This window comes from Aureobasidium namibiae, assembly GCF_000721765.1.
Source record: "Aureobasidium namibiae CBS 147.97 unplaced genomic scaffold scaffold_3, whole genome shotgun sequence".
NCBI lineage: Eukaryota > Fungi > Ascomycota > Dothideomycetes > Dothideales > Saccotheciaceae > Aureobasidium > Aureobasidium namibiae.
The window spans coordinates 656,269-670,716 of NW_013581206.1; the positions used below are offsets into that span (position 1 = coordinate 656,269).

General features: G+C 51.0%; 9 protein-coding genes across 9 annotated transcripts; 5 read left to right on the forward strand and 4 right to left on the reverse strand.

The window, feature by feature from the left end:
* Positions 1–130: 130 nt before the first annotated feature.
* On the reverse strand, positions 131–1,850 carry M436DRAFT_39691 (TMP-TENI-domain-containing protein; the record flags this gene model as incomplete). Its single annotated transcript, XM_013574595.1, has 3 exons — positions 131–1,407; positions 1,525–1,701; positions 1,751–1,850. 3 exons carry the CDS (start codon positions 1,848–1,850, stop codon positions 131–133), a joined length of 1,554 nt encoding a protein of 517 aa, XP_013430049.1.
* A 1,017-nt stretch (positions 1,851–2,867) lies between these two features.
* M436DRAFT_39902 (putative eukaryotic translation initiation factor 5) lies at positions 2,868–4,264 on the forward strand (the record flags this gene model as incomplete). Its single annotated transcript, XM_013574637.1, has 3 exons — positions 2,868–2,897; positions 2,954–3,086; positions 3,141–4,264. 3 exons carry the CDS (start codon positions 2,868–2,870, stop codon positions 4,262–4,264), a joined length of 1,287 nt encoding a protein of 428 aa, XP_013430091.1.
* Positions 4,265–4,662: 398 nt separating this feature from the next.
* On the forward strand, positions 4,663–5,406 carry M436DRAFT_61297 (uncharacterized protein; the record flags this gene model as incomplete). Its single annotated transcript, XM_013574841.1, has 4 exons — positions 4,663–4,702; positions 4,764–4,828; positions 4,937–5,005; positions 5,215–5,406. The coding sequence occupies 4 exons, from the start codon at positions 4,663–4,665 to the stop codon at positions 5,404–5,406; spliced, it is 366 nt and encodes a 121-aa protein (XP_013430295.1).
* A 1,033-nt stretch (positions 5,407–6,439) lies between these two features.
* On the forward strand, positions 6,440–7,471 carry M436DRAFT_79275 (mitochondrial uncoupling protein 2; the record flags this gene model as incomplete). The annotated part of the gene is made up of 2 exons (XM_013575033.1): positions 6,440–6,601; positions 6,665–7,471. The coding sequence occupies 2 exons, from the start codon at positions 6,440–6,442 to the stop codon at positions 7,469–7,471; spliced, it is 969 nt and encodes a 322-aa protein (XP_013430487.1).
* Positions 7,472–7,632: 161 nt separating this feature from the next.
* M436DRAFT_70407 (actin monomer binding protein-like protein) lies at positions 7,633–8,708 on the reverse strand (the record flags this gene model as incomplete). Its single annotated transcript, XM_013574939.1, has 3 exons — positions 7,633–7,998; positions 8,053–8,633; positions 8,690–8,708. 3 exons carry the CDS (start codon positions 8,706–8,708, stop codon positions 7,633–7,635), a joined length of 966 nt encoding a protein of 321 aa, XP_013430393.1.
* Positions 8,709–9,143: 435 nt separating this feature from the next.
* On the reverse strand, positions 9,144–10,536 carry M436DRAFT_40079 (uncharacterized protein; the record flags this gene model as incomplete). The annotated part of the gene is made up of 2 exons (XM_013574669.1): positions 9,144–10,396; positions 10,452–10,536. The coding sequence occupies 2 exons, from the start codon at positions 10,534–10,536 to the stop codon at positions 9,144–9,146; spliced, it is 1,338 nt and encodes a 445-aa protein (XP_013430123.1).
* A 591-nt stretch (positions 10,537–11,127) lies between these two features.
* Positions 11,128–12,113, forward strand: M436DRAFT_39415 (NAD(P)-binding protein; the record flags this gene model as incomplete). The annotated part of the gene is made up of 4 exons (XM_013574545.1): positions 11,128–11,166; positions 11,220–11,681; positions 11,738–11,936; positions 11,995–12,113. 4 exons carry the CDS (start codon positions 11,128–11,130, stop codon positions 12,111–12,113), a joined length of 819 nt encoding a protein of 272 aa, XP_013429999.1.
* A 126-nt stretch (positions 12,114–12,239) lies between these two features.
* M436DRAFT_39583 (uncharacterized protein) lies at positions 12,240–13,536 on the reverse strand (the record flags this gene model as incomplete). Its single annotated transcript, XM_013574574.1, has 2 exons — positions 12,240–13,297; positions 13,350–13,536. 2 exons carry the CDS (start codon positions 13,534–13,536, stop codon positions 12,240–12,242), a joined length of 1,245 nt encoding a protein of 414 aa, XP_013430028.1.
* Positions 13,537–13,975: 439 nt separating this feature from the next.
* M436DRAFT_39459 (ribosomal protein L37ae) lies at positions 13,976–14,395 on the forward strand (the record flags this gene model as incomplete). The annotated part of the gene is made up of 3 exons (XM_013574551.1): positions 13,976–14,050; positions 14,114–14,253; positions 14,332–14,395. The coding sequence occupies 3 exons, from the start codon at positions 13,976–13,978 to the stop codon at positions 14,393–14,395; spliced, it is 279 nt and encodes a 92-aa protein (XP_013430005.1).
* Between the last annotated feature and the right edge of the window lie 53 nt (positions 14,396–14,448).

Below are 14,448 nucleotides of genomic sequence, written 5' to 3' on the forward strand. Positions count from 1 at the left end.
GAAACTGGTTAAGGAAATCGCTCAGATGCAATATTTGAGAGGCATGGCAATTTAACGTCACTAGCAAGGCTCGTCTTAGGACCAACGGGGGGAATGAGAGCAGCTTCATATTTAGTACATGTGACTATGTTCAGCTATCAGCACTTTCGATCTTTGCTGCCTTGGCCCACTCTCCGTTCCCTGCTGCGCTTTCCTGGCGGATTGCGTACAACTCATCGATGAAAGCCGGGACGAAGGTGCCAGGGCCTCTGACAGAGTCCATCTTCGCAGCCCTCTCAGCAGCGATCTCATACATCAAGATACCTGTGACAGCGGCGAGCAGTTTGTCTTCTCTCTCGATAGCCAGCATACTTGCAATCGTCGTGCCCAATGTGCAGCCGCTTCCGGTTATCTCGCCCAGGTATGAGTGTCCATTGCCGATCTTGAAAGTGCGTTTTCCATCAGAAATGACATCTACCTCACCAGTCATTAGGACCACGTTACGCTCCTTTGCTGCAACAGATTTGACAAGTTCGACGCGGTCATCGAGATTCAAGGTGGAAGCACCACTGTCCACGCCATGTTGCTTGAAGCCAGTGGCCCCAGATACAGTGCGAATTTCGCCCTCGTTGCCCTTGATAACGTCGAAGTAGCCACCACGCATCAGTGCTGCAACACCTTCACGACGCTGTTGAGTAGCTCCTGCACCGACAGGGTCGAGCAAGATAGGTCCGCCAACACTGTTGTAAGCTGCGATGGTGTTCAAGTGGTGAGCACGCATCTCTGGGGTGGTGGTGCCCATGTTGATAACAAGACTACCGCCAAAAGACGCAAGATCGTTGGCTTCCATGCTGTTGTTCGACATGATGGGGCTCGAGCCGACGGCCAGAGCGACATTTGCAGCAAAGTTCTGCACAACCAGGTTGGTCATGTTGTGGCAAAGAGGCTTCTTGCTGGCCAGACGCTTGACAAGCTCGGGAATCCTACGCACAATGTCCTCGTGAGAGAGTGCTGGAGCAGATATCGAAGTAGCGAAAGGAGGAGGACTCGCAACAAGTTCGCGCAGATCAGAGGCTGCCTTCTTCGGGTCTTTGGCAGCCATGATGGCACTGACGACGGCAACACCATCAAGACTCTTCTCGGCTGCCGCAGTCTGGTAGAGCACACGCTGGCAGTTCTTCGCATTGATGCCACCGATACAGACTGTCTTGATCTCGGGTGTGGACTGAGCCAGAGCTGAAAGAATGTGCTGGACTCCAGAGGTTCCGATAATAGACTTTGTATTTTCCTTCGTGGGAGTAGCAAAGACAGTTCCCACGCCCAGGTAGTCGGCTCCTCCTTTGGCGGCAATCTCGGCTTCCTCTAGAGAGTTTGCAGTCACACCGATGATGGCGTCCTTTCCGAGTAGTCTGCGAGCAGATGCGAGGTCTGACATGCACAGTCAGATTTACGAGTCGGATGAGGAGAGCACGGCATAGATCGGAAGCTTTACTGAAGCTTCAAACTTGCTGAAGGACGATGCATGGTATGGAAAAGAATGCGTACCGATGTCATCTTGGCCAATGTGGACTCCCTCAACACCAGCAGCCAGAGCTACGTCTACCCTATCATTAATGAGGAGCGGGACGTTGGCGGGCTTGGTTATATCATGAAGAGCCTTTGCAATGCGAATCTGCTCGGCAGTGTCGCTGGTCTTGTCACGCAGTTGAACAATAGTGACGCCTGTTGGAATGTCAGATCGAGTGGGTTTTATTTATGACTGTTCTCGCACCTCCTTCTACGGCAGCACGAACGACTTCGACAAGATCCTGGTCGCCGAGGATGGCAGGAGTGTTGTCAGTCACCAGATATACAGAGTAATCTACGTGCATCTTGGGCTACAATACGATGTTCAAACAAGTGTAAGGGCAGGTTTACGGTTGGGAAGAGGAATCAACCGATCCCGGCGTGGAGTCACGGCAGAATCTAAATAGCTGCTTTGCACACCATCCGATAGTCGCTGTCACTGTAAAAGAGTTTCCATGTACTTCTTCACCCATCGGGACGGAGCAAAAGACCTGTCCAGTTCACTTCAGCCGAGACTTGAAGCAGCAGCACCGTAGCATAAAAATTGCAGATGCTGCCTACACGGCACAAAGATGAGTCTTTCTCGAAGCTTTGATGGACATGTGAGACTTTGAGACGACGATCAAGCTTCGATGCATGCCGGACAATCACAACGACTGCAGCACGTGCAGCACCAATAGCAGCTTCAAGACAATTCATAAACGCGTTCCACATGCATAGGCAGACTTTGAACATAGTCTACTTGTTGCTTTGATGCCTGTTGCTCGTGAACACAGACATGGTCAAAGGGTCATGCATTGGAAGGACAACGGTCGCGATCACGCGTTGTAGCCAAGCTCGAGCGCTCTTGCGGGGCGGCGGGACAAAATCTTCAGCCACAAGCGCACACTCAAGGCAGGAACTGGCTTTCGACGCTGCCTCTCCTCCTTCCTCTTTCTCTTCTTGTTCTTCTTCTTTCCTCTTCCTTCCACACACAACACGGAGACATACTGTGTTTGCTCGGCCTCTGAGACAACAGACCAACACTCCCTATCCTCACGCTCGCCCCTACTCCGGATCCGAGTTCAAACCCACCAAAACCCGCGACTTTCAGACCACCGCAGGCAGTTTATGTATTCGTCCCGCCGCTCTCAACGACTCGCAGTTCCGGACCCTCCCAAGCTGCAACCCTTTCGTATATTGCGAAGACCTTGTAGCAACCAACTCACCAACGACTGAGCAATTGCATGTTGTCGACTGATATCGCCAACCCACCCGCAATCTCCTACATCTCAAATTCTTCCTAAACCAATTTTTACAAACAACCACCAACAACCGCAACCATGGCTGGAGGTTCTGTCAACATCCGTCGCGTACGTACACTCCCTATGCCAGACTACCACTCGCATAGTGTTAACACCATCTGCAGGACATCAGCGATCCCTTCTACCGTTACAAGATGGAGCGTCTTCAATCCAAGATCGAAGGCAAGGGCAACGGTATCAAGACTGTCGTCGTCAACTTGAGCAACGTCGCTCAGCAGCTTGCACGCCCTCCTACCTGTGAGTCACTTCCGACAACTCAAATCATATCTGCCATATGCTAATCACATCTAGACGTCATCAAGTACTTCGGTTTCGAACTCGGTGCCCAGACCACCAACGACCCCAAGGATGACCGCTGGATTATCAACGGAGCCCACGAGGCTTCCAAGCTCCAGGACTACCTCGATGGCTTCATCAACAAGTTCGTCCTTTGCAGAAGTTGCAAGAATCCCGAGACCGTCATTAGCATCAAGGACCAGCGCATTCTCATGGACTGCAAGGCTTGCGGTACCATTACCGAGGCCGACCCTCGCCAGAAGCTGTCTTCCTTCATCCTGAAGCAGCTCCCTGCCAAGGGCAAGAAGGACAAGTCCACCAAAAAGGCTGAGCGCAGAGCTAGAAAGGAGGCCGAGCGCAACGGCACTGCTGTCAACGAGGATGGCAACGGCAGCCCCAACGGCAGCTCTGACCAGGACGACGATGATGGTGATCTCGCTCTCGATGCCGGCAGCGATGATGAGCTCACTCGCCGCATTAACGCTGAGGCACAAGAGCTTGACGAGCCTGAGGAGGAGAAGGAGGTCGAGTGGGAAATTGACATGTCTGAGGAAGCCATCAAGGCTCGTGCCAGAGATTTGCCTGCCGACCTCAAGCGTGCTCTTGTCATCGAGGGTGCCGAAGACGAGGACGGTGAGGGCAACCCTTACGACCAGTTCGGCAAGTGGATCCTGTCTGAGGGTGAAGCCAAGGGTGGTGTCTCCAAGCTTGATGATGTTGAGGTTTACCTCAAGGCCAAGGAGCTCGGTATAGAGACCAAGCACAAGACTGTCGCAGTTCTCGCTCAGACCATCTTCGACGAGAATATTGTCAAGCAGGTCGAGGCCCGTAGCAGCATGCTCAAGCGTATGATCTCTTCCGAGAAGCACGAGAAGGCTTTCCTCGGTGGTTTCGAGCGCTTCGTTGGTATGGAGAAGCCTGATCTCATTCCTCAGGTCTCTGCCATCCTTCTTCAATACTACCAGAACGATCTTGTCTCGGAGGAGACTCTCAAGGCTTGGGGCTCCAAGGCCAGCAAGAAGTACGTCGACCTGCCCACCAGCAAGAAGGTTCGCAAGAGCGCCGAGAAGTTCATCGAGTGGCTCGAGACTGCTGAGAGCGACGAGGATGATGAGGAGGAGTCCTCCGACGAGGAGTAAGTGGTCATTGCAACCCTACCAGAAATGTTACGGATCACAATTACCAAGTTACGACACTCCACTCTTGGATATGACGAGCTACCGTCAGGAGTCTTGCTTCGTGTTGCAGTATAATTAGCTTTTAGTAATTGCTAGTCTGTTCTGAGGCGCCTAATAAAGTTCTACTCCTCTCACATAAATCTTGTGCATTCGTAATATTGTGACGCTGTTAAGTGAACATATCACCTGTCGAGCATGATGAGTCGTGAAAGTCGTCTCTCCACGCTTCCTGAAATCACGAAGTTCAGCGCGCACCGCATCTCTTTTCCCAACCACAAAACTCACAACCAACAATGACATAACATATGCTCTCTCTCCAGTGACGTGTCGGCCACTGATCTCTAACAACCACCATCGCCATGGAAAACAACATTCCGCGCAACACACCTGCGCTACTCGGTACGATTCTGTCCCGCGCCAAACAAGAAATGCATCGCCAGATACTTACGCATGAGGACAGCGCGCATCGATCAAATACGCAACAGCTTGTTCAACAGATTTGAAAAGCTACTCAAACAAGCTCAGGTATGTAACGAGGAAGAACGAGTATCAAGCCGACGACCAAAAGGTCCTTGGGATTGCAGACATGGCTGACGTTTGAGATATGGGCTGACGAGTATGTCGAAAATACAGATTGAAAACAACGATCGCAATAGTACTGCTTTGAGCCAATATCAGATGCAGATTGAGACTGCCGCTTTGGTGAGTTTCGACAGTCATGCTTCTGCGTTTTTTCTGTTTCTTTCTGGGTTCTTTTGCTCCTCTTGTTTACATATCCTTTTTGTCTGTTGCCCAAACACCATTGTATTCTTGCAACAATGCGGTCTCAAGTCTTTTGGCGGAGATGTCAATCTCCAAAGAGGCAGAGGCAGAGACACAATCTTTGCAATGTATTCTAATATGCTTCTCAGATACGCGCGAGCGAAGACCTCTTGACCCTCACACGCCAAATGCAGGAACTATGGCTGTTTGGGCAGCTTAAGACATTGGACAAGAATGATATCCAAGGACGTATTGATACAGATGCGAAAGAGGTTGCTGAGATGCTTGCTGTGCTTGTTGGAGGCGAGCAAGAGGGAAACGCGATGAGGGTTGAGAGTTGAGATGATGCTGTCTTCTATTGATGCTCTGCTATAAGGGGGCAAATCAAGCTGAGTAGACACATCATGGTACTCTGCCATCTTCGGCTGGCATTGATTTTCCTCTTCGGCAAATACATCTTCCCTCAGTCCCAGCCATCAAAGGTGACCCTGCCGCCTCTTCATCTTCCAAAACAGCGTAACCACGGCAGACCTCGGAGCTACTTCGAACATACCGCGGCCCAAGTCGGACAACTCGCAATCCACAGTTGCATATTCCAAAAAGCTTCTTTTCTCGTCCAAGATCCGAGTCACAATAATTCGGCACCGTTGACATGTGTGTGTTTGTTCTCTCGGGCCAGAGGGGACAAGAGCCTCGGTAGAAAGAAAAGCCAAGCACACACCTTCCCCGGATCGGCCTTTTGCGGAGAAGCAGAGTGGAAGCGCACATGTCAGAAACGTCATCTTTGAGATGTTTTCTGCTGCAGTCGGCAATGGAATTGTTGCAACTGCAACAAGGACGAGAGGTCGACTCAATGAATACAGACGTCAATCTAGGAAGAGAGATTGCTATATCCAATGTCTAGAAAGAATGCATGACTCGGCATATTGGGATGGAGAGTTTCGATCTTGGATGGGCAGTTTAGGAACACACAATACCGAGGTGCATCCATTCGCCCATTTTGTCGTCTGGGCCTCCGAGAGGTAACCGATAAAACAAAGAGGGTCTTATGACTCAAAAAGTAACGACTGGGGCTCATGATGAGGTCAAATAGGACGTAGGTTCTCTCTCGCTTTTGTGTTTCCCCTTCATCCATCATTTCGTTCTGTTCCACTTGGTGTTTACTACGAGCGTGCATATCCCCTCGAACCGCATTGGGGTTTCCCGCGGATTGGACCACACTCAGAACAACACAGCTCCTCGAGACTCGAAAATCCCTCGAGAACGAATACAATAGGAAGGAAGAACAACCTAAGACCTCGTTGCTTCGAACCCAGTACCTTTGCCTCTCTAAAGCTTCAGAAGCAGCAAGAGAAATAGAAAAGATAAACAACCATGTCAGCGAAATCGACAAAAGGCCCCGGCGGCAAGAAACCAGCCTCAGCAGCAACAAACCTCGTCGCCGGCGGCGGAGCAGGCATGATGGAAGCTCTCGTGTGCCACCCCTTGGACACGATAAAAGTGCGCATGCAACTCTCGAAACGCTCACAGCGTGGTGTAAGTCTCCTCTCTGCCCATCTCACCCACACCAAACCATGTCTCTGATAAGAGTCACAACAGGGCACCCGTCGCGGCTTCATCCAAACCGGCGTCCAGATCGTAAAACGCGAAACCCCGCTCGCCCTCTACAAAGGCCTCGGCGCCGTCTTGACCGGCATCGTTCCCAAAATGGCCATCCGCTTCACCTCGTACGAATGGTACAAGCAAGCCTTGGCCTCCGAGTCGGGCGAAATCACCTCGAAAGCAACGTTTACCGCTGGCCTCCTCGCAGGAGTCACCGAAGCCGTTGCCGTGGTGACTCCCATGGAAGTCGTAAAGATCAGATTGCAGGCTCAACACCACAGTATGGCTGATCCTTTGGACATTCCCAAATACAGGAATGCGGCTCATGCTTTGTATACTGTTGTCAAAGAGGAAGGCGTGGGTGCTTTGTACAGAGGTGTTTCGCTCACGGCGCTCAGACAGGGAACCAATCAAGCTGCAAACTTCACCGCGTATACCGAGCTCAAGGCTTGGTTGCAAGAGCGCAGCGGACACCCTGAAGCTGGGTTGCCTGGTTGGCAGACTGCGTTTATCGGGTTGATTTCTGGTGCTGTGGGCCCGTTCAGCAATGCGCCGATTGATACCATCAAGACTAGGTTGCAGAAGACCCCTGCGCAGCCTGGTGAGACGGCTATTGGCAGGATCGTGACGATCGGAAGTCAGATGTGGAAGCAGGAGGGTATTAGGGCGTTCTGGATGGGCATTACACCGCGTGTCATGCGTGTTGCTCCTGGTCAGGCTGTCACGTTTGCTGTTTATGAGTACCTGAAAGAGATAATGGAGAGAGGGAGAGATATGCAACCGGGCGGTAGTTATGAGGAGTAAGAGAGAAATAATACCGAGATCTGAGTCCACCTACCGCTGCAATAATGGTTTCTTTCCACGCCTGTGCTTTCTTGCTGGCGATAGTAGCAGTGATGACGAATGGTATGATTGAAGTATGCCATTGGTTCATCGCAGGCGATGGAGATGTATATGCAAAGTATCTATCTTCTTCCAGGTCTCTTGGGTCTTGCAAAGGTTTTGCTTTCGACCTTTTGCTCTTGGAACTCCGAGGCCAGAGTGCTTGCCGACCACTCATCTGGCTCGCTGGCTTCGAGTCTCTTTGTGATGTTGAGGCCGACATTGGATGCCAGAGTAACGAGCTGCGAACGTGACGAAGCGTAGACCATGCGCTCCTTGATCTTGCTCTTGCCAGGGCAGCTGTACAGGAAGACGACGCCTTGCTGACCAGGATAGTTGTAGAACGAGTAGCGAGGTTCCGACGAGCTGATCTCGGAGCTGAGGCTGGCGGGCTGGATGTCCTGCTTCGAAGCATCGAGGTGTAGTGTCTCGGTGGGAACGTCAATTTTCTGTTACCACTGTTAGACTCACTCGACAGATAACGCACCGTGTCCGCAACTTACAATCATAACCAGAGAGCCCTCACGAGAATCCTTGAGACCCTCAAGGGCATTAGTAACCTCGTCGCCCAGGTTGAGAGCAATGCCTGCACTGGGCAGACTCCTACCACCAGTGCCTCCACTCTCCAACGCCTCGGTATCCTTGATGTGCTTCAAACCAGCTTCTTCCTCAGTCAAAGGCGCATCCAAACGGTTGTGCTTCTCATGACGGTCCCAACCCTCGGGAGTGAGCTCCTCAGCAGTAGTGCAGAACACAGTCTCGCGGAACCTCTCGACGCCCAATTCACGCACCAGCGTCAAGCGAGTGGACGCAAACAACATCTTCTGACGCACATTGGCGGTATCCGGGACGTATGTTACGGCAACGTAGCCGTCGGCTGCCGAGCCATCTTGCTTGAGCAGAATATATCTTGCTTCGTCTTTGCTGAGGTGTTGCGAGAGACCAGATAGATCGCTGCGGAAGTCCTGGTTGGCTTGGAGGGTCTCGAGGGGTACGAGGGTTTCGTTCTTTATGGTTGCCAGGAGGCCTCGTTGTGATGATGAGGACACGAGTTTGTTGAACGCATCGTGCAATTCTTGCGACGCTGTGAATTGATTGGTTAGTTCCACAGCTAGATAGTGAGTACTAATAGATAAGTACCTGATATTCCTGACTGCATTTTGTGTTGTTGTGTGAGTAGTGTCGGAGAGAGATGGCGGTCGACTGCCCCTCGAAGCTCAAACACGAATTCAAAGCAATGACGCGTTTCATCTTCTCCGAGTCAACACTGACTTGTTCACCTCATCTTTTGCCCTTCGGACTTCTCATGTGCCAAAGGTTGCAACTCCCACGCTTCTCCTACTGCCGGGTCTCAAAGCGATGGCCTCATTGTGAAAGGATACAACTGGGTTTTTGATCAGAGATGACACCATAGAGAGCCCAGAATGGATCGCATCTCTGTAGCTACACGCCTTACGACCCTTTACGTATGTACTGGATGCAACATCTGTTTGTTGTGAATAATTTGTTACGAATACATTATGTTCGTTACTCGCTATGTTCAATAATCATTACGCCAGTCCATGCCTGATATTACGGAGCCATCGTTCAGTCATCAGTTTCTCCTCCTGGAGTCACCTTCATTGCTTTGGTGGCCATTAGCCTGACCGCTCTCTTCATCTTGAGATCCTGGTTGGGGCATGGTGTAGCTTCCATTCCATGCGTCTTTCCTTCCACCTCTGCTCTTCTCATCCTGCTCTTGCTCTCCATCACCCAGCCAGTCCTCGAGTCCAGGAGCAGAGAACAAGCTGCCCTGCCAGAACCCTCTGTAAACTGTCTCCAGAGCACAGAAGAGCCACAGAATGGTCGCAATCACGACCATTGTCGCTGCCCATCCTCTCATGCCGTCATCGCGTAGGTCGCGAGAAAGGAAACACCATGCATTTGCATACGATGCGATTGGGAACACTGCACTCCAGTACGCGATGTTGAACTGAAGTTTTGGCAGCGACATGAGTATGCTCATTGTACCCTGCACCAGCCAGAATGTGGCATGGGCGATGAGGAAGAGGTGCAGGATAATGCCCATCCAATGGATCACCTCGGAAGTTGCGAGAAGTGTGGCCTGAGAAAGTGGTGGTGGGTTCACCTGCGTTGGTGCATAACCATTCTTGATGTATGTGGCCAGGAAAATGCTGAATCTCTGGATCGCAAATGCTCCTTGACTGAGAGCCGCCACAGGAAGGAAACTTCCGACCATCAGAGGCGCTGGTGGTGTCTTGTCTGCGATTAAGCGGAAGAAGTATATGGTGATGATCATGGTGACTTCGGCGATAGCAAAAGACCACGCCATGAATCCTGTGACGAGTAATGCTATGGCGCATTTTGTACTCTCCATGTACACAAAAGGCACAATGGAACTAGCGGTCGATGCCGTGACGAACAGAGGCACAGTAGTCATGACCCAGACTCCCGCCACGTCAGACAACTTCTGGGGCTTCGCATGGCTCATCTGGTAGATGACAAGACCAAACGATATGGCCAGGGACATGACAAGTGCAACCCAGTATAGAGCGAATGTTGCCCATCTTGCGGAAGTCCGATAATCATAGTACGATATGATGCCTTGAATGATAGTGTTGAAGGAAATCGGGATAGCTCCCAGGAACGAGCTCGTTGGGAACTCCATCATGTTCTTCTTCAGCAACACAGGATGCGTAATGTAACGCCAGGCCAACATCCCAGTGAAGAAGCCGAACAGTACGATCTCCAGAATCCAGAGACAGAAGCCAATGTCGCGGAGCCATCGTGCTGCACCAGTGATAGGGTATGGAAAATTAACAAAGCATTGCTGCAAGACACCAGTGCCTATGTATGCGGTCAGAAATGTTCCTCGCCTGTCAATTGTCTCGGGCATACATACTCATGACAATGGTGAACCATGATGGCTCAAAGTTAGCGATTCTCTCCCTCCAATGCCATCCTTTGAGGTTATCTTTGACAGGCATGCTGTAAAATTAGGGCTGGTTGGTATAAAAAATGAGGCTGATGGTGTCGCAAAGTGGAGACAAGCAACACCATGGGTACCTATATATCAGCCGCATCTTCTGTATCTACCGTTTAGTTTAGGTATCAGTGATGGCATTTTCGTCGAATTGACGTAGGCAAAAACCGATGATGCGCTCGCTGTGCGGGCCCGCGGGTGGAACGGCTGCACCCCAGAGGATCCACAGATCTCACCAGCCACAGAAACCGGGGGTCGCAGGCCAGGAAGCTCGACATTGATGTTCTGCATCGTGTCGCAATCGTATAGATGGGACTGTGGTTTTTGCTGTTTGATATTGAGGCTCAGTCGGATCTGGCTTATCGTTTCCATGGCGCCACGCTTATAAGAAACCCGCTGTGTTAAGCAATTACCTCCAGATGGGACTGCGATCGATGACGCATTATTAGTAGGGGTCGAAAGGTTCATCTGCATTAAATATCCCCAACCACTGCAGCGCAGTAAAATGATGCTGTGAACTTGTTTATTACTCTTGATTCTCCGCGGTCTATCTCAAACTCGGATCTTCTGACTGTCTTGGCCTGAAGAAACAACAATGTCACAAGAGAACATGGTCGTCATTGTAACTGGAGCGGTTGGTCAATCTCAAGTCGATTTGCCATCATCGTTCTCACAAGAATCAAACAGAACCGAGGCATTGGTCTGGCCATCTGCCAACTCATCTTGAAAAACAATCAAAATGTCAAGCTATATGCCGCGTCGCGTGCAGGAGCCGACCTTGGACTGAAGAGTGCTGGTTCAGGATCAGTCAAGTATCCCAGCCTAGACGTGACCAAGTCACAGGACATCAAGCAACTGGCCGAAGACATCAAGCGCGAAGAAGGCCAGATCAGTGTGCTCATCAACAATGCTGGAATCAACACTTACCCAGAACACACGCCTGAGAGTGTGCGAAAAATGCTTGATGTCAACTACCGAGGGACCTACAACATGTGCAAGGCATTCATTCCTTTGCTCTCGGAAACAGGACGTATCGTCAACATGTCGTCCGTAGGCTCGCAGTTGAAGATCTACAGCAAGCACAACGCAGCGCGCTTTAGAAACACAGAAACATACGAGGATGTCGAGAAGATCGCCGATGACTACATGGTGAGTTGCAATATGCCTCAGATAGTAGTCCTAGAGTATAGCTGATGATGTTCCAGCAAGCCGTGAAGAACAAGAATGAGCTGGAATCAGGCTTTGGTGACAAAGGTCAAGGCTACAGTGTCAGCAAAGCATGCGTAAACGCCATCACTGCTATCCTGGCGCGTGAGAACCCAGGCCTCATTATCAATGCATGCTGTCCAGGATGGGTGGATACTGACATGGGAGGTATCATGGGCAAGCCACCCAAAGAGCCCAGTAAGAGCTGTCCTCGCCTTGCTCACGTGTATGACAATTTTGCTGACTGAAAGTTTAGTTGAGGGTGCGAGGATTCCTGTAAAGCTTGGTTTCGGGGATATCTCTGGAACGACTGGTCGTTACTGGGCCAATCCTGGGATTGCGGACAAGGCAGACGGTCAAGTCATGGCTTGGTAATCTTTTTCTTTTATAGAAAACGATGTAATGTGATTCTCAAAATTTGATGAAGTACGGCGTGTCCACTATAAGCATGCCTATATCCCGTTCGATCCTGTATGACACTACTCTTGGAGCCAGTGAGTACTAAGGCATGACCTTGACATCAGTTCTCAGTCCAGCCTTCTGTAGACGCTCCAGGAAGGGTGCACCAAGGGCAGCAGGAGTCAAGGAGCCGCCTCCCATACCAACAGCCGGGGTCTCATCTCTCAAGATCGTGATTGCTGCTTCGGCCAAGAACACACCGGTCAAGTAGTACAAACTACCGTCCCAAGCCATACGTCCAGTGATACGCTTGGGGTCATTAGGGTCGGCAGTATCGACTGTGGCAATGGCGCGATACTCGATCCTGTCGCGGCGAGAAGACTCCTTTGAGGGTCCCTCACCAGGTTGAAACACAAAGCGCTTCAATAGCGAACGTACGGGTGAGAGAATAAGCGCAATCATGCCGAAAGCGAGGGCAAAGTGCACCAGAACACCAGTGAAGATGTTGCGAACGGTCATATAAGGGCTGAAGCGGAACTTGGGGCCGTAGAAGCTACCGTTCTCAAAGAGACCCCAACTCCTGTGAACGATGGTAGCGTCGGTAGCACCTTGGATGCTGCTGGACAGTGTTCCGAGATCGCGGACTTGACGAACACCAAAGAGCCTTTGGAGTAGAGTTGGACCTTCCAGACTACTGCGAGGAGGATTGGTTGGGCAGAGAGACCAGGGCTTCATAGCCTCAGAAGTTTCAGAGATGCTGTACTTGTCAAACAAGCCAATCACTGTAGCTAGGGTTCCACCACTAGGCTGGCCCTTCAGGTCGGCAACCGAGAAGACCAGCTCCGAGACACCAGCAGAGAGGGTACGTCTAGCGTGGTTGACCATTGACCAGGAAAGTAAATCAGCCGGAGCAGATTCGACACCAATCTGATGGATGATGATGGCTTTGTTGGCCTTGGCTGTAGCGTGATACTTCTTGATCATCTCGCGGACCCATGGAGTCTCGCCAGTAACGTCAAGGTAGTGAGTGCCATTACGAGCGCAAGCCTCGACAACGGGCTCAGCATACAGCATGTAAGGGCCGACAGTATTGATCAGGACAGTAGTCTTCTTGACCAGGTCATTGACGCTCTGCTTGTCGAGTCCAGAGGTCACGATTTCTGCATGGTGTCAACTATTGTCTTCATCGTGGTCTATGTGAAAGTCACCAACCTGGAGCAAGGCGATCAGGGTTCAGAGACTTGAGTTCTCGGACGAGATTCTGGAGCTTGCTCTCAGAGCGACCAGCAACGGCCCATTTGAGGTCGGTCGGTAGCTGCGAGACGATGTGCTCGCAGGTATACTTTCCCGTGAAACCAGTAGCTCCAAAGACGATGAGTTCGTAAGGACGAGAAGACATGATGTAGCAGAGTCACACTTGAACACTTGGTTGTAGACAAGATACTATTTGTCTTGTCTTGTGAGACGGTTGATTAATCGTCTAAGGGTGGATAGGCGAGCGGTCCCCAAGCGTCGCCCACTCCAAGGCGCGGGACTTGATAGACATTCTCGCTTGACTGTATTCCACAACAGATGGAGGAGATTTCTGATAAAAATTGTAGATTCTCAAGTCATAGATGTGGAAATGAAGACACTGCCATTATTCATAAATGAGACAGCGACTTCCAGCGGTTTCCATTGGAGTGAAGAGTTGTTGAAGTTCCACTGTGATATCAGGTGCCAAGACTCGCTAAATCCCCGGCGCACCCCGTGTCCGTGTGTAAAATTGATTTCGGGTGCGTTCACTTCTAGCAGGACTTCCCTCTTGTCAACATCGAGTCTTCAAACCAACCGCCAAAATGACCAAGAGAACCAAGAAGGTCGGCATCACCGGAAAGTACGGTACCCGCTATGGTGCTTCCCTCAGAAAGCAGGTGCGTCTCGACCAGGATCCATGAATGCGACAGTCGAGAGCGAATGTTTAACCCCTCCCACAGGTCAAGAAGATGGAAGTGACCCAGCATGCCCGCTACACTTGCACCTTCTGCGGCAAGGTCACTGTCAAGAGACACTCGGTCGGCATCTGGGACTGCAAGGCTTGCAAGAAGACTGTTGCCGGTGGCGCTTACACCGTCTCGTACGTTTCCCTCCTTTCAATCGCCCGGACGACGCCTCTACCCTCTGGACAACCCGACTAATACAAGTTTCTTCACAGCACTCCCGCTGCCGCTGCCACCCGCTCGACCATCCGTCGTCTGCGCGAGATTGCTGAGGTTTAAACAACGACCATCAAGTTATTACAGCAATCCATCTTCGGTTTTTCTCGTTACGA